The sequence below is a fragment of the Vulpes vulpes genome, chromosome 1 (genome assembly GCF_048418805.1).
Source record: "Vulpes vulpes isolate BD-2025 chromosome 1, VulVul3, whole genome shotgun sequence".
NCBI classification, from domain to species: Eukaryota; Metazoa; Chordata; class Mammalia; order Carnivora; family Canidae; genus Vulpes; species Vulpes vulpes.
Genome location: NC_132780.1, coordinates 102,060,216 through 102,087,154, shown reverse-complemented (window position 1 = coordinate 102,087,154; position 26,939 = coordinate 102,060,216). Strand labels below are relative to the sequence as shown.

The 26,939-nt window shown below is 37.8% G+C and overlaps 1 protein-coding gene across 1 annotated transcript in view; it reads right to left on the bottom strand.

Annotated features, from left to right (window-relative positions):
- EPHA6 (EPH receptor A6) overlaps positions 1-26,939 on the bottom strand; it is an 870,413-nt gene that overhangs the window by 89,350 nt on the left and 754,124 nt on the right. The window contains 1 exon segment of the mRNA XM_072721173.1: positions 11,758-11,967. Coding sequence (XP_072577274.1) covers positions 11,758-11,967 — 210 coding nt within the window.

The following is a 26,939-nucleotide window of genomic DNA, read 5'->3' as shown; positions in this document are numbered from 1 at the left end:
CATGAACCAAGCATGGGATAGCCAGGGGAGAAAATGAATAAATGGGAGAAAAAGTATTTATTTCTTAATAAGGGTACTAATATCTTTTTGTAAAGTCTGAATCTTTTTGTAAAGTCTGAAATTCAATTTTACATCTTTACAAAGCAGACTCTAAGGTTCTGTAGTGCTTTCTCTAGTTTTGATCTCTATCTCTTTTTCTTAAAGATTTTATTTATTTATTCATGAGAGACAGAGAGAGAGCAGGCTCCACGCAGGGAGCCCAATGTGGGACTCATCCCAGGACCCCAGGATCATGCCCTGGGCTGAAGGCAGGCACTAAACTGCTGAGCCACCCAGGCATCCCTAGCTTTTGATCTCTTAATGATTGTTTATAGGCTTGGAAAAGTTGATGACTGTGGGTCTTGATGGTAGGCCCTGGAGTGAAAATGAGGGATGGGTACTGAATTTGAAATTCTGAGGCAGAATCTGAAGTTTCTTGGAATATTGCCCAGAATTCCATTTTAAAAATCAGTAATTGTACTTTTCATTTCCTTAATCTTTCATTTAAAGATAAATGTAGCCCAGTGAAAGGGCCTTCAGTCATCTTTTTGATCTGAGAAGTGTATTCAAACAACTACACAAACATGTTGTCTAGTCACTGACTAATACTGAGGAAAAACTTTAAATATATGGGTCAGAGAGATCTCTTGATACTCTGTCAGGAGCTATTTCTCTATTTGTATAACATATATTTTCTTTTATCTAAAAGTAAAATATTCAAAATAATTTAAAAAGTTCAATAAGCTGGGATGCCTGAGCGGCTCAGCGGTTTAGCACCTGCCTTCTACCCAGGGCGTGACGTGGAGGTCCTGGGATTGAGTCCCACGTCAGGCTCCCTCCGGGGAGCCTGCTTCTTCCTCTGCCTGTGTCTCTGCCTCTCTCTCTCTCTCTCTCTCTCTCTCTCTCTGTGTCTCTCATGAATAAATAAATAAAATATTAAAAACATAAAAAAACAAAAAATAAAAAGTTCGATAAGCAAAAGATGGATCACCAAAGACTAAAACATCAATCTCTTTATTTCTCAATCTTCAAAGACCTCCAACTACTACTATCCACCACCTTCTGCATGGGTCTCAGAGGTAAGAGATAGAGGGGAGTTTGTAAATAATAGAAGAGAATTTGTAATGGGAAGTATTGGAAGAGGAAGAGGAGGAAGGTTCAACTGTAGGACAAACATCTTCCCTTAACACCGTCATTACTGTGATGGTTAATTGACATCGTTTCCAATTAAGAGCCCTATGACTTGATACCACTTAATTTCTTTGGGCCTTGATATCTGTTTAACACACACACACACACAGAGAGAGAGAGAGAGATCTAGGCAAAGCTATTGACACAAGATCTCCCAAGTCTCCCCACCACTCTTCACTTTTCCTATTGCTAGTATATATCAAACTACCATCATTTCCTGTCTATGGTATGGTAAACAAGTCTCTTTGCTCTCTCTCTCTCCTTGACCCTCTACAATTAATTCATTCTCAACATATAGCCAGAGTGAGCTCTTAAAAACACAAATTCTGTTATGTCATCACCTGCTTAAAATCATACCAGTGGGTTCCCTTTGCAATTTGAATACAATATCTACTTTTGTCTATGACCTTTGAGTTTCTATCAGATCTGTCCTCATTTCCTACTTCTCTTTCAATGTCAACCATCCTGGCCTTATTCCTAGTCCTAACATATGCTAAGTTTGTCCTCACTTTAGGATCTATATTTGTTTTCTAGAACATCTGGCTTCAGATCTTCCCTTGGCTGATACCCTTATAATTTTCAGGTCTCATTTCAAATACCACCTCATTAATGAGGTATTCTCTGAACATGCCTTCTAAGGTAGTTACTTTTATTTTTAAAGAATTATTTAAAAAATAATTAAAAAATTATATATGAGGTACCTATCACTGAGATGAGATTCCCTTTTTAAAAAACTACTTTATTATTTTCATTCCCACCATGCTCAAGATTGTAAACTCCATGAGAAAAACTTGTTTATTGCAGTATCTCCAATGCCCAGAACAGTATCTGGCACACAGTAGGCACTCAGTACACGTGTGCTGTATAAGTCTCAGATTTTAGGTATACATTCAATAACGTGAATTTTAATATCTGTTTTCTCCCCAGATTCTAAGTACTTTTAGCTCCATTATCCAACTTGTTGTCTAATAATATTAATAAATATGTGTTAAATGAATAAATCATGATAACTGCACCTTCAAACTAACTGTATACTTACAGCCTGCTTAGTCTGTTCAGTTTGTATGATGGACGTGATATTTAAACATTCACTTTGTCATTTTTCTATTTACATACTCTATCAATATGGAGGTTTTTCTATCTATTGGCTACTGTATCAGAATGTCTTTGAATTACCATTTACAGAATTATAGATGCCCAATTCTCAGGAACCCAAGCAAATAAGACATTTCATTAAATTATAAGAAAATAATTGGAGTAAGTGGTTTCCGCTTGTACACCACAAATGGTTGTATTGACACAGAAGCACAATTTCATTGGAGAACTAGGCTCTTTGTGGTCAAATGCTCATATATCCTCGCATCATGAACTAAGTTCTTTTTATTTTCCTTCTTGGCCATCCTCAGCTTTGGGTTTGTCTCCTTAGGCTTGCTGCCTTTATTCAATATTATTTCTGGGAGACCTCAACCAGAAATTTTTTCAGGAGTTGTCATTCTCACTTTGCTTTTAAGTGACCAGCGTGTAAAATTTAGCTGTCAAAGGGGAATGGTATAAATATAGCTGGTTTATATACATCATGGTTTATTTCTGAGACCTGAGCTCATTGCAAGCACCCCGATTTTATTAGCAAGGAAGAGATGACACAAGAGGTTGAGTCAGCAGCTAACAGGGTCAACTAGGAACAGTATAAATAACTGGAACCCTTTATCAATTTATTTGCTATTGATGGGAAGCTTTTTACACTGGGAATAAGTAGGCTTTTCTCCAGAGCTTTCATGTGATTTATTTGGCATTTATTATGTTTTTCTTTCTAGATTTTATGGTCAACAACAAAAGAAAGCATTCTTACAACATCAGAGATGAAACTCATAATTAAGCATTAGTAATGACTTTATTTCTCCAGGTGGTATCTTTGGAACTCTAGATTTAAAGTCAGCAGCTCTGTGTTCATTGTCTTACTTTGTCTTTTTTCTACACACACAAGACGGGCCAGTGAGCACTGTACTTTCTGCTTACTGAACATCTGCTGATTGATCTTTCTCGGTAAATCCACTTAGCCTGGATTTGTCCTAAAATCACTGGGAGCAGGGAGACTAACTCTGAATGAGACAGTTTTGGATGTTACTAACACAAACACCAACAATGCCTGGTGTTTCCTGTGGTTCTTGGTTAATCATCAGGTGTAGGTTGAATACTCTGAGAACTGTGACTGGCATTTGATTATTCCTCATCGATTAGCATTTAGGTTAGAAGGACTGGATGTATTTCAGATGTTTGTAGGTATTAGAATTTTATGTATTATGTGATTTTATGAGCCATTTGTCTTGTATCTTATCTCTGCTGTAAGCATCCTTTTGTGCTCAAAACTTTCAACCAGATGTGTTCAGAGACTTCAAAACAGAATTTTCCCCTCTGTGACTCTTTGTTGTAAGTGCTTCAATGTCTGTTACATTTGTTGCTTTCCACTGCAATTTTTTCACCTCTTTCTGATGCATTAAGGATTATTTTAGGCTCACTTAGTTGATGGTTTGTGATTAACAGTGATATCAGAGAAGAAATAAATATAATTTTACTGAAAAAAATTGTTGAGTTTCAGTCACTTCCTACCCTTTTCTTATTGGTTTAATTATCAGCAATTAATGAAGCAGTCATTAAATAGCATATTATTTTAGGTGCTAGAAAGCCTTACAAAAATGTAAATGGTAACTCTCCTGTTCTCCAGGGCTTTACACAAATCTAAAGGAACTCATTACTTTAACAAAACAAATTACTCGAAAGTCATACACCAAACTTTGAGTGCTAAACAAAAAGTTTCTCAGTGGTCTCTTATCTTCAATAATGTCTTTCCAGGTCAAAAAAAAAAATGCCTTTCCAGGTTTAAGGGACTTTTCTTTAAAATGCATATTGGAAAGATGGAGTGCTTGATTTTGTAGATGCTCTGCACAAATGGCAAATGGAGATTTCCCCAAAGCATGGCTTGGCTTAACAGGATGCACGATTTAGCTAGATGGTCCCCTCTGTCTTCTGGATTTCTGATAGAGCTATCTGTTCGTTCAGTACTTTTCTCCTGTGTCCCCTAATCTTCAAATCTTTTTCATTTGTTTTACTATAAACAGCTCTGTAATGATCACAAACTGTTGTTTCCTAAGCTTCAGAGATGAGGCTTTTTCAGGAAACGATTCTTTAAATATTAATTTCCTCTGGTATTGTTGATTCCCACTTCCATATTTTGCTCAAGATCTGCCACTGTCAATTCACTCAAGCAGTATATTTCAAAGAAGTTTTGTGTCCTTCAATATCACCACTGCAGACACTACCTTAAGATTTTGGGTCTCTCAGCCTGTGTGTGTGCCATTCACCTCCTGAACAGTTAATGAGGAAGATTCTTGCTTTGCATTTAACAAACGTTCTCTTTGGTTTAGTATAAAGCTTTGTTGCCCTTTCATCCCCACAGTTGGGGATTTGCTTTCTGGCATTTGGGCTCAAAGTGTAGAGACACTCATTTCTGAGAATATAGCTACTACATATCAGATCATTAGAATTTCCTTTACAAAAAGCTTATATTGACAAAAGTAAATAAAAACTGTCAGACTTTCTTCTCATGAATTAATCTATCAAACTCTTGCTGGCTCAAGGGAACGTTTTTTCCTTTGAAATTAGGAAACCTAATATTGGCACATTGATTTCTTCCTCTTCAGCTAATTGTAATGGCCTCTGTGTTAGACTGATTTTGACTGAGTGCTATCATAGTATCTGCCATGCGAGAACTATTTTTTTGTGAAGAGTCCTTTAGTTGTTTTTCCCAAATGGCATAATTCTTTTCTTAGTGATGAATTTGGTTCTTCTCACCAGGATTTTATTGTTTTTCATTCTTCCAAGGTTTATTTGTTCATCACCATTTTATTGAAAAAAAAAAAAAAAACTTATCCAAATCTTCACATTACAGCATTCTGATAACATTGCTATTTTTCTCACTTTTTTCCTTTATACTCAGACTGCTGAATTTACATTTACCTAGAAGAAACTGTCATTTCCTTTGCTTTAATTTTTCAGTGAATCCTGTGCTGGATCCTCTTCTTATATTCTATTTATGCTACTGTATGTTGCTTCTCTGGGGGCTAGCAGCTTCAAAATAATCTACCTAAGTGGTCTGCCTTTGTGCCTGAAGCAATCATACCCCCTCCATTTTCAGCTTGGCTAAATCTGAAGGACCAATTGAAATAAAAATCATTCTTCAAGTTGGCCCTGGTTCATTGAGGGTAGACTTAGTGTAAGATAAATTTTACCAAAAGCTTTATCTTAGCACATCACCTATACTACCCATGACCTGATGGAGTAGATTTCTAAAGGTAAAGTTTTATTTTTCAACATAAGAAACTAGAAACATTTCTCAGTACAAGTTCTTTTAGTCACTGCATCAGATATTATACGATTTTAGGTAAAAGCATTTAAATTTTTTTTAACTGTATAACTTTTTACAGTAACTCTTTTATTTAAAATATACAAAAACGAGTGAAAACTCTGAGTATGTTTTATCAGGTTAAACATACTCTCCAGGCAAATCTTAATTACTCATATTAAAGCAGAATAGTGAATGATCTGAAATAATTTTTGTCTCACCTTTATCAAAAATATTTGTTTTTAAAGCTAGACATGTCTCAAGATTTAAACATTCACTTCAGGAAGTCAGGTATCTGCACACCTCTTATGTTTTACTGTATTTGGTTACTCTTGATCCACCCTCTGTGTAGTGATTTATCCATTCTAAAGAATCCCTTTATGTTTAGTTTTTGGCTCTCCAAGGAGACCAATATGGGCCTTAAGTATGGCAACTCCATAATAAACCCTGTTGAGTACATGCTGAATGAACAGGTCTTACATCTGAAGCAGAACATGTAATATGCTCTTAAGTTATAGGAAGACTTACTAGAATTTCTACTTATATTTGTTGTAAATCTCATTCTTCTATTTATTTAGCATATTTTATAATGTAAATAATATGTTCTTATGTATTACATATACATATATATATCTTCTAAATAAGGCACAAAGGACTTACTAATTGTTGGCAAAGTAATCTCTCTTGTCACATCTCTTTCTGGTCTGGTCACTCTGGCTCCAATGGGCATTCTGCTCATCTGCTGAGCAGTCCAATGCTATATACCCAGTACCGGATTCACACTGGTCACTCTAACTTTACAGACTGTCTTTTTAGCAGTCCTTATTGCTCTTTGCTGTGGTATGTGGCTCTGTAAATTGGCAAAGTCATCTTAAAGGAAAATATCTATTTATTCTGCTCCTGTTTTGATTAGGAAGGTACTGTTTCCATGAGGCATACTTTTATTCTAAGAATTATTTTCTTGGGGCTCCTAGGTTGCTCAGTAGTTGAGCATCTGCCTTCAGCTTGGGTCGTGACCCCGGGATCCTGGGATCAAGTCCCACATCAGGCTTCCTGCATGGAGCCTACTTCTCCCTCAGCCTATGTCTCTGCCTCTCTCTCTGTATCTCTCAAATATAAATAAATAAAATCTTTAAAAAAAATACAAACTGGAAAAAAGAATTATTTTCTTGAAGACTACAAAAAGATCTTTATCCATGATGTCTTCCTGTTTTTAAAACCCTTCACAAGCCCCCCTTTTCTCCAGACCCTTCCTAATGCAGATTATAAAAACACACATAAATAATGAAGAAGTAACAACTATTACAGCTATCTAGTAAGTGAAAAAAAATCAAAATTGTTTAAGGTAGAAGATATATTCTACGAAAGTTAAATATAGATAACACCTTAAAAAATAAAATTATACTTTAAAAATATATCAAGGGAGCTTACTCTTTAAAGTTATTTTCGTGTAAATGGTTTTATAAAACGAAGAATAATTTCATATAAATGACTATTCTCCTGTATTTTGTTATACAGAGTTTGTTTGAATTATAATATACCTTCACTAGGCAGTAAAGTTTTCTAAGCATCTCACTCCTTTTTAAAAAGGAAATACAAAAAGAATTTGGAGCCTAAGTATATATAAACTAAACATTTTACACACAATTGCAACAGAATGCCAATGCTCAATCTGCCATTATCTTGATGACTTTGAAACACTGTGCCTATGACCCTTTGTTATAATTTTGCTTTGAAATCTAATGCCATTAGCCAGGCCATCTCTAACAGGGATTCTCTGAACTGATGAATAGTATCTCATTCAACGAGTTGTTTAATCTAAAAATATTGGTGTCATCTTTAAACCCTTCTTCCTTTTTATAATTCATATCTAATTAGTTACTGATTCTTGTAAATTGTATATTCATAATATGTTTTTCATTTCTCTGCCTTCTTCTTTATTCCAATTGCCACTGCTCTAATTAAAGCCACATGGCCTTTCTGGCCTATAGCAATAATTCCTTAACTGGTTTCCTATAGCCAGTCCTCCTGTCCTTCAATCCTTCGCTCCTTCATACTGTTGTCAATAGTATCTTCTAAGACATGCATGTGTTTTTGTCATTCTTCTATTCAAATAAATCAATGTCTGTCTTTTAATTTCTATAGCAAACCTTCAAATTTCTTGAAGTACCACCCAACTAACTTTGCCATTATACCTTAGAAATCTGGGTTGTCCACTACTATTCTCCCCCATTCTAAACTTTCCACATTTCCATCAACCTGTCTATTCACTTCCCCAAATTTCCAAATCTTTTTCTTTTTTCTGTTTCCTATATGTGAATTTCCCAACAGTCTAACAAAATTTTTTATTTTTATTTTTTTATTTATGATAGTCACAGAGAGAGAGAGAGAGAGGCAGAGACACAGGCAGAGGGAGTAGCAGGCTCCATGCACCGGGAGCCCGATGTGGGATTCGATCCCGGGTCTCCAGGATCGCGCCCTGGGCCAAAGGCAGGTGCCAAACCGCTGCGCCACCCAGGGATCCCTAACAAAATTTTTTAAATATTTGGTTCAAATTTTAGCTTTTTGTAAAGTCTTCTCCAGGCCTCTTCTTTTTGGTACTTCCATATTTCTTTTTTCAGACCTCTATGTCAACATTTAATGCACTGAACAGCTAAAAAGTATGAGGGCATTCTATAAAAGTGTAAGCTCTTTGAAGGTAAGAATGCTGCTGTTTCAAGTATTAAATTGTCATATTCAGTATAAAGCCAAGTATGGTATCTTGTACCCTAGGAGCCTTTAAACAGGTATTTCTGAGATTTTTTTTTTCTAAGTTCTTAATTACAGTCTCTTCAACAATGAGTGTTGGGAAAACTGAACTATATGCGAAAGTGAAACTGGACCACTTTCTTAAACCATGTACAAAATAAACTCAAAATGGATGAAAGAATTAAATGTGAGACCTGAAACCATAAAAATCCTAGAAGAGAGCACAGGTTATAATTCTTTGGCATTGGCCATAGCAACATTTTTCTAGATATGTCTCCCAAGGCAAGGGAAATAAAAGCAAATTTAAACTATCAGGACTATATAAAAATAAAAAGTTTTTGCACAGTAAAGGAAATAACCAACAAAACAAAAAGACAATGTACCAAATGGGAGAAGATATCTGCAAATGATATATCTCATATAGGGTTAATTCTCAAAATATATAAAGAACTTAATATGACTCAACACCAAAAAAAAAAAAAAGCCAAATAATAGGCAGAAGACATGAACAGACATTTCTCTAAAGAAGACATACAAATGGCCGATAGACACATGAAGAGATGCTCAATATCACTCATTATAAGGTAAATGCAAATCAATGCCACAATAAGATATCATCTCACATTTGTCGGAATGGCTAAAATCAGAAACACAAAAAACAACAGGTGTTGGTGAGGATGTGGAGAAAAAGGAACCCTTGTGCACTGTTGGTGGGAATGCAGAGTGGTATAGTCATTTAAAAACAGAAATACCACATGATCCAGTAATTTCAGTACTAGGTATTTACCCAAAAAATATGAAAACACTAATTGGAAAAGATATATGCACCCTTGTGTTCATTGCAGCATTAATTAAAATAGCCAAGAAGCAACTGAAGTGTCTGATGGTAGATGAATGGATAAAGAAGGTGTGGTACTCAGTCATAAGAAAAATAATGAAATCTTGCCATTTGCAACAGCATGATGGATCTAGAAGGTATACTCTTAAGTAAAATAAGTCAGTCTGAGAAAGATAAGTGCCATATGATTTCATTCATATGTGGAATTTAAGAAACAAAAAGAAGAGACAAAAAACCCAGACAAATACAGAAAACAAATTGGTGGTTACCAGAGGGGGGTTGGATGGGGGGATGAGTGAAATAGGTGAAGGGAATTAAGAGTATACTTATTGGTTTTTTTTTTTTTAAGATTTATTTATTTATTCATGAGAAACACAGAGAGAGAGAGAGAGAGAGAGAGAGAGAGACTGAGGCAGAGACACAGGCAGAGAGAGAAGCAGGCTCCATGCAGGGAGCCCGACGAGGGACTCGATCCCGGGTCTCCAGGATCACACCCTGGGCTGCAGGCGGCACTAAACCACTGCGCCACCAGGGCTGCCCAAGAGTATACTCACTGTGATGAACACTGAGAAATGTATAGAATCAATGAATCACTGTATTATACACCTAAACCCAATATAACACTGTACATTACTTACACAGGAATAAAAAAAATAAAAATAATTTTCAAAAAGTACTCATATTATTTACCATTCAACTGATGCTTCTTAAATTCAGAATGTTATTTCTTAATTGAGACATAATTTATAGCTTTTAAGAGGCACTTTTAGAGCATTAATATTCCGGTTACCTAACCTGATGTTTAATTTTGTAGTCAGATTTAAATTAAAATAGCACCGTTCGAGGCCTCTCAGTCTCTATCATCATGTAAGACAGAAGAACATGCCTGGAAGCTGGATTTCAAATATGACACAATAAAACTTACATATGCTTCAAAATTTGGGTTACTCTGCCAATTTTATTAGTATCAAGTTTAGGTATGAGCTTCCCATTTTAAATAGCAGTTAAAATATTATTTAATAGGAATTTCATGTATATCATATAGGCATACATAGAGTATAATAGTTACATCGTATTTCTACTCTTTATTCCATATGATTTTGCTCTTTTAGACCATATTTGTTGGAATTTTTATAAATATTATACTGTATAAAATTTATACAATAATTTTAAACACTATTCTTCAAGGTTGGAAATAAAATGTGTAATAGAAAAATCTTATCTACGTTGTTCTGTAACTTGAAAAGTTGCTTCAAGTTACACATTTATAAAAAGAAAAGCCTTGAAAAAAATGGAAAAAAATGACATTTTCCAATTAGAAAATGGAGTTGGAAATAGTGCTTTCCCTGAAATGAACAATTTATTTTCAGACATGCTAGATTTTTATTTTTATGAAGGTTTTTGGTCAAATTAAAAGATGCTGCTACCTTATGTGTCAGGCTCTCAGAGATTACTTTATTTTCCTTATCACTATAATTCTTTGTTGGAAAAAATTAGTGAAAATAACAATAAAGTAATACAGAGCATTTCTACAGTGCAAGCATAGTGAGAGCATAATACGTTTCATTCATAATGTTAAACTTGCATCTCTTCTGGAGTAATTGAATATGGTGAGGTTTCAAAACAATCTCATAGAAAATGAAATAAAAGGGAACTAAATAACGGATTTGCCTCTTTTACAATAATGTATAAGGTTGGAGAAAGAGGAGAGGGTAAAAACATCTTCAATAATTTCACTCACTTTTCACTGAAGGTGACTGTCAAATGAACTGATGGTGAAGGTTTTGTTTCAAAAATAACAGGAGAGAGGATAGTTGTACAAATTATTAGCTTTCAGACAACTGAAGAAAGACTCTGAGACTGAAATCCTTGAAACAATAACCAAAAAGGTCAGTGGAATGCACTGGTTTTGGGGCATTCAGAAATGCTTAAAGTCTTCATGAGTTAAGTTGGGATTGTATAATCTACAGATGACAGTTTGGTTCTAAAGTTTTAAGTTTTAGCCTCTTACTCTTGTTCGTATTCTCCCCAAGTATCATTCAAAAAAAAGTTTAGAGTATACTAATATGTACCCAGGGAAACCCATTTGTTCATCTGGAAGTAGGATCAGATCATTCCATAACATTTGCTGTGAGGGGGAAAAAGTGATTTTATAACCATTGCTTCTTCACTAGCACTGATGCAACTGATTCACCACTGGCCTATACAGAACCCCATTTAAAGGAGATAATTGTTAAGCATCAAGAATACGTCAAGCAAAGGCAGCTTTGTTGTGAGGGCAGTGAAAACATGGGCCTCAAGCATGATATTAAAGTCCCAGTACAATGGGAGAAAGAAAACAGTCAAACAGACGGAAGTTTTTTGTTGTTGTTTTGTTTTTTTGACAAGGCACTCAGAGTAAAGCAAATACTTTTCCGTTAAGTGATGATGTTAAATTTAGAACACGTGCGAGCAGAAAATTAGAAAAAAACAGAATTATTCTAATAATATTGAAAACGACGCAAGTAAGCAACTTATGCTGGAAAAGGACATGTAAACTTACAGTTGTTGTGTAAGCAGCTTCTGGGTCATCTTCCAGCACCCGGGAGAGACCAAAATCTGACACTTTGCATACTAAGTTGCTGTTGACCAATATATTCCTAGCTGCCAGATCTCGATGGACATAGCCCATATCGGAGAGATACTTCATCCCTGAGGCGATGCCTCGGAGCATACCGACCAACTGGATGACTGTGAAATGGCCATCGTGTTTCTGAAAGAGAATCACAGTTGTTTACATTGATTTATTTTAACGTAGGACGTGTGCGTGTGTGCAGCATCAAGTAAAACCGTGGGCGAGCTGAAGAACAAAGGATACAAGAGAACCAATCAAATTAACTTCGAGAAAATCTGATTTCAAAAACTTTAAACATCAAGGGGGACCTAAGTCAAATTACGGAGCAGCCATGACCACCGCGAGAAGAGAATTCACGTCTGGTAGCTGCGACCTATGAGCACCCGCCGTATAAGTGGGCAGAAGGACGACAAGCCCGGGACTGGATGGGGGCGGGGCAAGATGGCGGCGCGCGGCCCTAAACCCGGGCCGCTAACTCACCCTCGGGGCTTCCACACCATCCTGAGCACGGACCAACTGGACCTGAGACGTAAGGGGAGAACAGTCGGACGCCACAGAGAGGAGGGCCTCCGCTCCTATCCGGGTAGGAGGGCGGAGAAAGTGGGAGGGAACTAAAGTGGGGGCGGCCCGCGAGGTGCCCGGCTCCAGCGGAAGAGAAGAGCCTCGGCCGGAAGCGCAGCCCCAAGCCGGAAGTGCAGCCCCTGACGCGCCCGGTCCTTACCAGTCCCTGGAGTTTCCGGTCGGAAGAGGGCTTCGCGGGGAAGTCGCCCGAGCCGGGATCACAGGGAACCCTCCAGGCCTGGGCGTCACTACAAGAGCAACAGCCCCTGCGGGAAGCGCACGGCCAACCACGGCGGACCTCGGAGGAGGGCTGGCGGGTTCCGCCCAGAGCCCGGCGCCCGCGGAGGCCGGGAGGGCCCAGGATGGTGGGGACGCTCCTGCGGTGCAGGTCAGGGCCCCCGCCTGCCCCGGGGCGCCAGGCCAGTGCGGACCTAGAGCGACGGGTAGTTACTCAGGGGCAGCTGGCCCCAGGGCTGGAGAACTGGCACCACCATCGAGGCGTCTCCCCTGCCCCTGGGAGGGGCAGGGCCTCGGGGATAAAGGTCTCGCGGGATCCACAGCTCACGGCGCCCTCCCCCCGGCAGGGCGGAGCAGGGCATCTCCGCAGGTGCTCACACCTGGGAACCAGCGCAGCAGGCCCCGCCCCCAGGAGACCAGCTGCAAGGACGAGGAAGAGCGAGTTTACCGCCTGAGCAGTGCTGGAAAGCTCCAGGACTGAGAGAAAATAGAACATACAACTAGAGGGTTTTTTTTTTTGTTTTGTTTTTTATCATTGCAGCTCGTTTTTATATCAGGCTAAAAATTTCCAATTATTTCTCTTTTCCCACCTTAACTACAATATTTTACCGACTCTTTGTTTTTAAACTTTTTTTGTTTTGAGATTCATATTTCTACATTTACATGTGAAAGATACATATTTTTCACTTCTGGATTCCCTTCAACGTATTCAATTTAATTTTTGTAGATATACGAAATGGGTATTTTTTGTTTTGTTCTGTCTCATTTTGTTTCACAATGGTGGAAGTTAGTACCTTCTAAAACACGACCAACATACACCCGGAACCAAGTGGAATACTGTGCTGGTTCATTCTGAGATTATACTCTCTTCCTTCCCACAATGCCCCCCTCTTTTATCTTGTTTATGTTTTTGTAGACAGTGTAGAGTCTTTCTATAAGTATCGTTGGTTTATATAAATTTTGGATAGAGCATTTTCTAACATACAGAACAAAATACACTCAGAAACAAGAGGATCACCCTCTAGGACCCCTCAGGTAGATTATATTCTCCACTACCACTTCCTCACCACCATGATCCTGTTTTTTTTTTTTCTCTCTCTCTTTTTTTTTTTTTTTTTTTGTTTCTGGTTTTTTATTTCTACTACTTTATTTTACAATTTGTTTTTCACTTTAGTGGTCATTTTGTCTTATTTTGCTCTGTTCTTTTATTTTCTGGTCTCTGACCTCTTTGGAATCATCTAGGGTGTATGATTGTGGTTGGTATTTTTGACTCAGCTCGCTCATACAGCCACTCTGCGCTGGACAAAATGACTAGAAGGAAGAATTCACCACAAAAGAAAGAACCAGAAGCGGTACTCTCTGCCACAGTTACAGAATTTGGATTTAAATACGATGTCAGAAATTCAATTCAGAAGTATAATTATAAAGCTACTGGGGGCTCTGGAAAAAAGCATAAAGTACTCTAGAGACGTTGTTACTACAGAATTGAAATCTAATCAGGCCAAGATTAAAAACAGATTAACTGAGTTGCAATCCAAACTGGATGGTCTAACTGCAAGAGTTAATGAGGTGGAAGAGAGAGTGAGTGACATAGAAGACAAGTTGATGGAAAGGAAGGAAGCTGAGGAAAACAAACAATGCAGAGCCCACGAGGAAAGGCTTAGGGAAATAAATGGTAGCTTGAGAAGGAAGAGCATATGTTTTATTGGAATTCCAGAAGAGGCTGAGAGACATAGGACCACAAAGTATATTTGAACAAATCATAGCTGAGAACTTCCCTAATCTGGGGAAGAAAATAGGCATTCAGATCCAGGAGATAGAGAGGTACCACCCCCCCCAATAAATAAAAACCATTCAACACCTCGACATTTAATAGTGAAACTTGCAAATTTCAAAGATAAAGAGAAAATCTGTAAAGCAGCGAGAGACAAGAGATTCTTAACTTATAAGGAAAGAAATATCAGAATAACAGCACACCTCTCCACAGAGACCTGGCAGGCCAGAAAGGGCTAGCAGGATATATTCAGGGTATAAATGAGAAGAACATGCAGCCAAGAATACTTTATCTAGGTTCTCATTCAGAATAGGAGAGAGAAGGAGCTTCCAGCATAGGAAGAAACTGAGAGAATATGTGATCACCAAACTGGCTCTGTAAGAAATATTAAGGGGGACACTAAAAGAAAAAGGACGCCCAAAGAAACAATCCAGAAAAACAAGGACTGAATAGGTAATACGATGACTCTAAATTCATATTTTTCAAACGTGAATGGGCTAAATGATCCCATGAAAAGACACAGGTTATCGGACTGGATAAAAAAGCAAGACCCATGTATTTGCTGTCTACAAGAGACTTATTTTAGACCTAAGGACACCTCTAGACTGAAAATGAAGGGAAGGAGAACAATTTACCATTCAAATTGTCCTCAAAAGAAAGCTGGGGTAGCAATCCTTGCATCAGATAAATTAGAGTTTATACCAAAGACTGTACTAAAAGATGAAGAGGGACACTGTATCATACTTAAAGGGTCTATCCAACAAGAAGTCCTACCAATTATGAATATTTATTCCCCTAATGTGGGAGCCGCCAAGGATATCAATAACCAAAGTAAAGAGATACTTAGATAATAATACACTAATAGTAGGAGATTTCAACACAGCACTCTCATCAAATGGCAGAACTTCTAAGCAGAACATCACCAAAGAAACAAGGGCTTTGAATGATACACTGGACCAAATAGATTTCACACATATATATAGAACATTCCATCTGAATGCAACTGAAAACACATTGTGACTGCATACTGGGTCACAAATCAGGTCTCAACTGATACCAAAAGATTGGGATCCTCCCCTGCATATATTCAATGCTTTGAAACTTGAACTCAATCACAAGAAAAATTTGGAAGAAATTCAAACACATGGAGGTTAAAGAGCACCTTACTAAACAGCGAATGGGTCAACCGGGAAGTTAGAGAAGAATTAAAAAGATTTATGGAAACTAATGAAAATGAAAATACAACCATTCAAAATCTGTGGGATACAACAAAAGTGGTCCTCAGAGGGAAATACATCGCAATACAAGCCTCCCTCAAAAAATTTGGAAAAAGGTCCAATACAGAAGCTAACCTCAAACCTAAAGGAATTGGAGAAAGAACAGCAAATAAAGCCTAAACCAAGCAGAAGAAGAAAGATAATAAGATTAGAGCAGAACTCAAATAGAGACCAGAAGAACTACAGAACAGATCAACAAAACCAGGAGCTGGTTCTTTGAAAGAATTAATAAGCAGGTAAACCTCTACCCAGCCTTATTAAAAAGAAAGAAGACTCAAGTTAATAAAATCATGAATGAAAGAGATCACAACCAAGAAAAGAAAAACGATTTTAAAAACATATGAGCAGCTATATGCCAACAAATTAGGCAAACTAGAAGAAATGGATGCATTTCTGGAAACCCGCAAATTACCAAAACTGGAACAGGAAGAAATAGAAAACCCAATCAGGCCAATAACCAGGGAGGAAATTGAAGCAGTCATCAAAAACCTCCCAAGACACAAAAGTCCAGGGCCAGATGGCTTCCCAGGGGAATTCTACCAAACGTTTAAAGAAGAAATAATACCTATTCTACTAAAGCTGTTTTGAAGGATAGAAACAGAGGGAATACTTTCAAACTCATTTTATGAGGCCAGCATCATCTTGATTCCAAAAGACCCCACCAAAAAGGAGAATTATAGACCAATATCCCTGATGAACATGGATGCAAAAATTCTCACCAAGACACTAGCCAATTGGATCCAACAGTGCAGTAAGAGAATTATTCACTATGACCAAGTGGGTTTTATCCCCAGGATGCAAGGTTGGTTCATCACTCATAAAACAATCAATGTGACAGATCACATCAAGAGAAAAAGCAAGAACCATATGATCCACTCAATAGACGCAGAGAAAGCATTTGACAAAATACAGCATACATTCCTGATCAAAACTCTGACATGATACTGTACGTAGGAAACCCAAAAGACTCCACCCCAAGATTGCTAGAACTCCTACAACAATTCGGCAGTGTGGCAGGATACAAAACCAATGCCCAGAAATCAGGATACAAAACCAATGCCCAGTGGCATTTCTATACACTAACACAGAGACTGAACAAAGAGAAATTAAGGAGTCAATCCCATTTACAATTTCACCCAAAAGCATAACATACCTAGGGATACACCTAACCAAAGAGATAAAGGATCTATACCCTAAAAATTACACAACACTTCTGAAAGAAATTAAGGAAGACACAACGATGGAAAAATATTCCATGCTCCTGGATTGGAAGAATTAATATTGTGAAAATTTCTATGCTACCTAGGGCAATTTACATGTTCAATGCAATCCCTATCAAAATACCGTGGACTTTCTTCAGAGAGTTGGAACAAATCATCTTAAGTCAGAAAATAATCAGAAAAGATCCCGAATAGCCAGGGGAATATTGAAAAAGAAAACCAGAACTGGGGGCATCACAATGCCAGATTTCAGGTTGTACTACAAAGCTGTGGTCATCAAGACAGTGTGGTCCTGGCACAAAAACAGACACATGGATCAATGGAACAGAATAGAGAACCCAGAAATAGGCTCTCAACTCTATGGTCAACTAATACTTGACAAAGCAGGAAAGACTATCCACTGGAAAAAGGACAGTCTCTTCAATAAATGGTGCTGGGTAAAATTGGACAGCCACGTGCAGAAGAATGAAAATAGACCATTCTCTTATACCATACACAAAGATAAAATGGTTGAAAGATCTAAATGTGAGACAAGAATCCATCAAAATCCTAGAGGAGAACACAGGCAACACCCTGTTTCAACTTGGCCACAGCAACTTCCTGCAAGGTACATCTATGAAGGCAAGGGAAACAAAGGCAAAAATGAACTATTGGATCTTCATCAGGATAAATAGCTTCTGCACAGCAAAAGAAACAGTCAACAAAACTAAAAGGCAACCTACAGAATGGGAGAAGGTATTTGCAAATGACCTATCAGATAAAGGGCTAGTATCCAAGATCTATAAAGAACTTCTTAAATGCAACAGCAAAGAAACAAACAATCCAATCATGAAATGGGCAGAGACATGAACAGACCTTTCTCCACAGAAGACACAGACATGCCCAACAAGCACATGAGAAAATGCTCCACGTCACTGGCCATCAGGGAAATACAAACCAAAACCGCAATGAGATCCCAACTCACACCAGTGAGAATGATGAAAATTAACAAGACAGGAAACAACAAATGTTGGAGAGGATGTGGAGAAAGGGGAACCCTCTTGCACTGTTGGTGGGAATGTGAACTGGTGAAGCCACTCTGGAAAACTGTGTGGAGGTTCCTCAAAGAGTTAAAAATAGATCTTCCCTAGGACCCAGCAATTGCACTACTGAGGATTTACCCCAAAGATACAGATGCAGTGAAACGCTGGGACACCTGCACCCCGATGTTCACAGCAGCAATGTCCACAATAGCCAAACTGTGGAAGGAGCCTCGGTGTCCATTGGCAGATGAGTGGATAAAGAAGCTGGGGTCTATGTATACAATGCAATATTACTCAGCCATTAGAAAGGACGAATACCCACCATTTTCTTCGACATTATTGGAACTAGAGGCTATTGTGCTGAGTGAAGTATGTCAATCGGAGGACAATCGTCATATGGTTTCACCATACTTTGAATATAAGAAATAGTGAAAGTGATTATAAGGGATAGAGAGGATCTGAGTGGGAAACATTGGAGAGGGTGACAAACCATGAGAGGCTCCTAACTCTGGGAAATGAACAAAGCGAAATGGAAGCGGGGGTGGACAGGGGTATATGGTGACTGGGTGACAGGCACTGAGGAGGGCACTTGATGGGCTATGCACTGGATGTTATATATTGGCAAATTGAATTTAAATAAAAAATGTTTTAAAAAAGGAATAAATACATAGCCTATGAATTCAAAACAACACCTGGGATTGGGTAAAAGCTGTGTGATAACTTAAAATGCAGTGAAGACTGATTATTTAGGAAAAATAGGACTTGTTTGCATAAACAAGAAACAAGTTTAGGGCAGCCATAGGAACGATAGAAAAAAAAATACATGCAAACAGAAAAGAACTAGATTTTCCTATTGTTTCATTATATAGAGTGAATAGGAAGGAAGTTCTTGACAACTTTTGGGAAAATTAAATGAAATCATATGAATTACAAGCCAGGCACAGCACTAATATACAGCAGGCAATCCCCTGATTGCTTATTATTCTGATCTTGGTTCAAAAATAACACATTTTTTTTCTTTTAAAAGGAAAAAGTTCAGTTGTCATCCATGTAGGATGTATGCACCAAAAGACCAGATACAAACAGTACCTAGAAATTAGAGACCGATAACATAAAAATATTTTAGGTTTGGAAAATAATGCACATAAGCTCTACATCGTTGTTTGGAGATAGTTGTCTTGAAAGGCATTATAGAGAAACATGAAGATTCTCAAGTTGGTTTTAGACATTAGGTAACACTTCTTTATGAGTGTTATTAAAATGAACATCGAGCAAAAGACTATTGGGCTATATTACCTCATATCGTGTAAGATAAGTAAAAGTTTAGCATAGTACTATATAATACATATTTTCACTGTCTTAAAATGTGCAAAGTTATCGCAGTTTTCATGGATATCTGATCTAAAACTATAGCTGCATTGAATACAAGGGTGATGTGACCACATCACAGTGACACAGTCCCCTTTACAATGATGATTCATTGGTCAGTTTAATGAGTAAGCTTATACTACAAATGAAATAAACTTTGTCTTTATATCCACTTATCTCCCCGATAGCTCTCTGATAATATCTCCCAATTCAAGTGCAGAGTAAGGAAAAGAATCCTCCCGTAAAAGAAACATTCTACAGCAAGGGTATCCATTTAAGCAGGCTCTTCTGTATAATTAATGTACAAAAGATAACCTAGCAAAGAGAATCTTTAGTGTTATTAGCGCGTTGTGTTTCCAATCCATCTTCTTGGACAGGGCGCTGTGAGATGAAATCGGCCTCTTCTATCATGTGCCCTACCCACCTCTCCTTTATTAGGACTCTCATAGCCCTTGAGTAGAATTCAAAGCATAAATTCTTTTGGTCTAGAAAGGATTTCACTAAATTTAAAGAGGTGGCCATTTACCTATTAGAAAGGAAGGGGTGTGGTGTCACAATGCTCATCAATACAGAATTTCTGCATAGTAGGAAATGTCAATAGACCATCTGAAAACCAAGGAATGCTTCAGCTTTTCTTGTAATTTTAATATGAGTCAGAAAAGTCTCCTCTCACTTTCCTGAAAAAATTACATGAGCAACATAAACTCATATCATAAAAAGAAATCATTATTTAATACCAGGTTGAAATTTAATTTCCTATCTATTATGAGAGTGTCACAAAGCACCAAGTTCTTTATTTCTTTTTCTTTTTTTTTTTTAAAGGACTACTTTTACTGAGCCCTTTTAGGTCCACAGCAAAATTAAGAAGAAGGTACAGAGATTTCCCATATACCCTCTGCCCCCACACATACAGAGCCCCCCCCCCCCCATTATCATTCCCTCACTAGAGTACATTTGATACAATTGATGAACCTACACTGGTACATCATGATCACCCACAGTCCGTGATTTACATTAGGGTTCTTGGTAGTCTACATTCTATGGGTTTGGGCAATTTATAATTACATAAACCCATTATAGTACCATATAGTACATATTTTCACTGTCTTAAAAATCCTCTGCACTTCACCTATTCATCCTCACCTCCCCAAACCTTGGCGACCCCTCATCTTTTTACTTTCATAGTTTTGCCTTTTCCAGAATGCCAGAGAGTGGAATCCCACAGTAGATGTGAAACCAGTCTTTTCACATTGGTTTCTTTCACTTCCTAACATGCATTTAAGATTCCCTTATGTCTTTTCATGGCTTGATGGTTCAATTCTTTTTCGTGTCGAATAAAATTCCTTTGTCTGCATGCACAACAGTTTTGTTTATCCATTCTCCTACTGAAAGATATCTTGGTTGCTTCCAAGTTTGGGCAATGATAATTAAAATGTCTTTTGCGTGTTTATAGCTGCAGGCTTTTTTTTTTTTTTTAATTTATTATTATTTTTTTTATTATTATTTATTTATGATAGTCATACAGAGAGAGAGAGAGGCAGAGACATAGGCAGAGGGAGAAGCAGGCTCCATGCACCGGGAGCCTGATGTGGGATTCGATCCCGGGTCTCCAGGATCGTGCCCTGGGCCAAAGGCAGGCGCCAAACCACTGCGCCACCCAGGGATCCCTAGCTGCAGGCTTTTATGGGGATTTAAGTTTTCAACTCCCTCGGGTAAGTGCCAGGGAGGGCAAGAGCTGGATCACATAAGGAGAGTATGTTTAGTTTTGTACGAAACCCCCAAACCATCTTCCAAAGTGGCTGTACCATTTTTTTTTTTTTTTTTTTTTTTTTTGGCATTCCTACCAGAAATGAAAGAGAGTTCCTGTGGCTTCGCATCTTCACCAACATTTAGTGTCATCAGTATTACCAGTTTTGGTCATTCAAGTAAGGTGGCATCTCATTACTTCAGTTTGCATTTTGTTGATGACATATAGTGTGAAGCACCCCTTCATGTCTTTATTTGTCATCTCTGTATATTTCGTGGAGTGCCCGTTAAGGCCCATTTATAAATCGGCTTGTTTTCTTACTGTTGAACTTTAAGAGTTCTTTGTATATTTCAGGTAACTCCTTTATCAGATGTGTTTTTAGCAAACATTCCCCCCCGCCCTCAATCTGTGGCTTGTCTTCTCATTCTCTTGACATTGTCTTTTGCAGAGCCGAAGTTTTAAATTTTAATGAAATCCAGCTTATCAGGTTTTTTCTTTCTTTCTTGGATTGGTCTTTGTAGTTGTATCTAAAAAAATCTGTGACATTTCCAATGTCATCTAAGTTTTTCCTCTTAAAATCAGGTCAAAATGAATGGATCACAGACCTCAATGTAAAACACAAAATTATAAAACTTAAATTGAAGTCTGTGATCCATTTTGACCTGATTTTTGTGAAGGGTGTAATGTACTGTGTCTAGTTTTTTGTTTTTGTTTTTGTTTTTATTTTTTGCATGTGGATATCTGGTTTTTCTAGCACCATTTGCTGGAAAGATAATTTTTGCTCCAAGGCATTGCCTTTGCTCTTGATCAAAGACTAGTTGACTATGTTTATTATAGACTTTCTATTCTGTTCCATTGACCTGTTGGTCTATTCTCGCACCCATAGTACACTGTCTTGATTCCTGTTTACATCTGGAAGTCAGGTGGTATCAGTCTTTCAACGATGTTCTTTTTCAATACTGTATTAGCCATTATAGGTCTTTTGCCTCTACATATAAACTTTAGAGTCAGTTTGTTGATATCCACAAAATAACTTACTAGGATTTTAACTGGGATTGCATTGAAAATATATACCAAATAGGAAAGACCTGATGTTTTAATAATAGGGTTTCCTTAAACAAGAACATGGATAATATCTCCATTTATTTAATTCTTCTTAGATTTTATTAGAATTGAGGTTTTCCTCATTTGGTCTTGTACATATTTTGTTAGATTTATACCTAAGTATTTCATTTTGTGCTAATATAAACATATTGTGTTTTTAATTTCCAATTCCACTTGCTCATTGCTGAAATGTAGGAAAGCAATTGACTTTTGTATATTGTATATTAACTTTCTATTCTGCAACCTTGCTGTAATTGCTTGGTATTCTATTTTTGGTCAATTCTTTCCGATTTTCTACATAGATAACATGTTATCTGTGGCTAAGGATAGTTTTATTTTTTCCTTACTAATTTGTATATTTTCCCCCTCTTTCTTCACTTTACTCAGCATATTACCCTCCAGTTCTATCCATTTGAAGCAAATGGTGATTATTCATCCTTTCTAATGGCTGAGTAATATTGCATTGTATACATAGACCCCAGCTTCTTTATCCACTCATCTGCCAATGGACACCGAGGCTCCTTCCACAGTTTGGCTATTGTGGACATTGCTGCTGTGAACATCGGGGTGCAGGTGTCCCAGCGTTTCACTGCATCTGTATCTTTGGGGTAAATCCTCAGTAGTGCAATTGCTGGGTCCTAGGGAAGATCTATTTTTAACTCTTTGAGGAACCTCCACACAGTTTTCCAGAGTGGCTTCACCAGTTCACATTCCCACCAACAGTGCAAGAGGGTTCCCCTTTCTCCACATCCTCTCCAACATTTGTTGTTTCCTGTCTTGTTAATTTTCATCATTCTCACTGGTGTGAGTTGGGATCTCATTGCGGTTTTGGTTTGTATTTCCCTGATGGCCAGTGACGTGGAGCATTTTCTCATGTGCTTGTTGGGCATGTCTGTGTCTTCTGTGGAGAAAGGTCTGTTCATGTCTCTGCCCATTTCATGATTGGATTGTTTGTTTCTTTGCTGTTGCATTTAAGAAGTTCTTTATAGATCTTGGATACTAGCCCTTTATCTGATAGGTCATTTGCAAATACCTTCTCCCATTCTGTAGGTTGCCTTTTAGTTTTGTTGACTGTTTCTTTTGCTGTGCAGAAGCTATTTATCCTGATGAAGATCCAATAGTTCATTTTTGCCTTTGTTTCCCTTGCCTTCATAGATGTACCTTGCAGGAAGTTGCTGTGGCCAAGTTGAAACAGGGTGTTGCCTGTGTTCTCCTCTAGGATTTTGATGGATTCTTGTCTCACATTTAGATCTTTCAACCATTTTATCTTTGTGTATGGTATAAGAGAATGGTCTATTTTCATTCTTCTGCACGTGGCTGTCCAATTTTACCCAGCACCATTTATTGAAGAGACTGTCCTTTTTCCAGTGGATAGTCTTTCCTGCTTTGTCAAGTATTAGTTGACCATAGAGTTGAGAGCCTATTTCTGGGTTCTCTATTCTGTTCCATTGATCCATGTGTCTGTTTTTGTGCCAGGACCACACTGTCTTGATGACCACAGCTTTGTAGTACAACCTGAAATCTGGCATTGTGATGCCCCCAGTTCTGGTTTTCTTTTTCAATATTCCCCTGGCTATTCGGGATCTTTTCTGATTATTTTCTGACTTAAGATGATTTGTTCCAACTCTCTGAAGAAAGTCCACGGTATTTTGATAGGGATTGCATTGAACATGTAAATTGCCCTAGGTAGCATAGAAATTTTCACAATATTAATTCTTCCAATCCAGGAGCATGGAATATTTTTCCATCGTTGTGTCTTCCTTAATTTCTTTCAGAAGTGTTGTGTAATTTTTAGGGTATAGATCCTTTATCTCTTTGGTTAGGTGTATCCCTAGGTATGTTATGCTTTTGGGTGAAATTGTAAATGGGATTGACTCCTTAATTTCTCTTTGTTCAGTCTCTGTGTTAGTGTATAGAAATGCCACTGGGCATTGGTTTTGTATCCTGATTTCTGGGCATTGGTTTTGTATCCTGCCACACTGCCGAATTGTTGTAGGAGTTCTAGCAATCTTGGGGTGGAGTCTTTTGGGTTTCCTACGTACAGTATCATGTCAGAGTTTTGATCAGGAATGTATGCTGTATTTTGTCAAATGCTTTCTCTGCGTCTATTGAGTGGATCATATGGTTCTTGCTTTTTCTCTTGATGTGATCTGTCACATTGATTGTTTTATGAGTGATGAACCAACCTTGCATCCTGGGGATAAAACCCACTTGGTCATAGTGAATAATTCTCTTACTGCACTGTTGGATCCAATTGGCTAGTGTCTTGGTGAGAATTTTTGCATCCATGTTCATCAGGGATATTGGTCTATAATTCTCCTTTTTGGTGGGGTCTTTTGGAATCAAGATGATGCTGGCCTCATAAAATGAGTTTGAAAGTATTCCCTCTGTTTCTATCCTTCAAAACAGCTTTAGTAGAATAGGTATTATTTCTTCTTTAAACGTTTGGTAGAATTCCCCTGGGAAGCCATCTGGCCCTGGACTTTTGTGTCTTGGGAGGTTTTTGATGACTGCTTCAATTTCCTCCCTGGTTATTGGCCTGATTGGGTTTTCTATTTCTTCCTGTTCCAGTTTTGGTAATTTGCGGGTTTCCAGAAATGCATCCATTTCTTCTAGTTTGCCTAATTTGTTGGCATATAGCTGCTCATATGTTTTTAAAATCGTTTTTCTTTTCTTGGTTGTGATCTCTTTCATTCATGATTTTATTAACTTGAGTCTTCTTTCTTTTTAATAAGGCTGGGTAGAGGTTTACCTGCTTATTAATTCTTTCAAAGAACCAGCTCCTGGTTTTGTTGATCTGTTCTGTAGTTCTTCTGGTCTCTATTTGAGTTCTGCTCTAATCTTATTATCTTTCTTCTTCTGCTTGGTTTAGGCTTTATTTGCTGTTCTTTCTCCAATTCCTTTAGGTTTGAGGTTAGCTTCTGTATTGGACCTTTTTCCAAATTTTTTGAGGGAGGCTTGTATTGCGATGTATTTCCCTCTGAGGACCACTTTTGTTGTATCCCACAGATTTTGAATGGTTGTATTTTCATTTTCATTAGTTTCCATAAATCTTTTTAATTCTTCTCTAACTTCCCGGTTGACCCATTCGCTGTTTAGTAAGGTGCTCTTTAACCTCCATGTGTTTGAATTTCTTCCAAATTTTTCTTGTGATTGAGTTCAAGTTTCAAAGCATTGAATATATGCAGGGGAGGATCCCAATCTTTTGGTATCAGTTGAGACCTGATTTGTGACCCAGTATGCAGTCACAATGTGTTTTCAGTTGCATTCAGATGGAATGTTCTATATATATGTGTGAAATCTATTTGGTCCAGTGTATCATTCAAAGCCCTTGTTTCTTTGGTGATGTTCTGCTTAGAAGTTCTGCCATTTGATGAGAGTGCTGTGTTGAAATCTCCTACTATTAGTGTATTATTATCTAAGTATCTCTTTACTTTGGTTATTGATATCCTTGGCGGCTCCCACATTAGGGGAATAAATATTCATAATTGGTAGGACTTCTTGTTGGATAGACCCTTTAAGTATGATACAGTGTCCCTCTTCATCTTTTAGTACAGTCTTTGGTATAAACTCTAATTTATCTGATGCAAGGATTGCTACCCCAGCTTTCTTTTGAGGACAATTTGAATGGTAAATTGTTCTCCTTCCCTTCATTTTCAGTCTAGAGGTGTCCTTAGGTCTAAAATAAGTCTCTTGTAGACAGCAAATACATGGGTCTTGCTTTTTTATCCAGTCCGATAACCTGTGTCTTTTCATGGGATCATTTAGCCCATTCACGTTTGAAAAATATGAATTTAGAGTCATCGTATTACCTATTCAGTCCTTGTTTTTCTGGATTGTTTCTTTGGGCGTCCTTTTTCTTTTAGTGTCCCCCTTAATATTTCTTACAGAGCCAGTTTGGTGATCACATATTCTCTCAGTTTCTTCCTATGCTGGAAGCTCCTTCTCTCTCCTATTCTGAATGAGAACCTAGATAAAGTATTCTTGGCTGCATGTTCTTCTCATTTATACCCTGAATATATCCTGCTAGCCCTTTCTGGCCTGCCAGGTCTCTGTGGAGAGGTGTGCTGTTATTCTGATATTTCTTTCCTTATAAGTTAAGAATCTCTTGTCTCTCGCTGCTTTACAGATTTTCTCTTTATCTTTGAAATTTGCAAGTTTCACTATTAAATGTCGAGGTGTTGAATGGTTTTTATTTATTGGGGGGGGTGGTACCTCTCTATCTCCTGGATCTGAATGCCTATTTTCTTCCCCAGATTAGGGAAGTTCTCAGCTATGATTTGTTCAAATATACTTTGTGGTCCTATGTCTCTCAGCCTCTTCTGGAATTCCAATAAAACATATGCTCTTCCTTCTCAAGCTACCATTTATTTCCCTAAGCCTTTCCTCGTGGGCTCTGCATTGTTTGTTTTCCTCAGCTTCCTTCCTTTCCATCAACTTGTCTTCTATGTCACTCACTCTCTCTTCCACCTCATTAACTCTTGCAGTTAGACCATCCAGTTTGGATTGCAACTCAGTTAATCTGTTTTTAATCTTGGCCTGATTAGATTTCAATTCTGTAGTAACAACGTCTCTAGAGTACTTTATGCTTTTTTCCAGAGCCCCCAGTAGCTTTATAATTATACTTCTGAATTGAATTTCTGACATCGTATTTAAATCCAAATTCTGTAACTGTGGCAGAGAGTACCGCTTCTGGTTCTTTCTTTTGTGGTGAATTCTTCCTTCTAGTCATTTTGTCCAGCGCAGAGTGGCTGTATGAGCGAGCTGAGTCAAAAATACCAACCACAATCATACACCCTA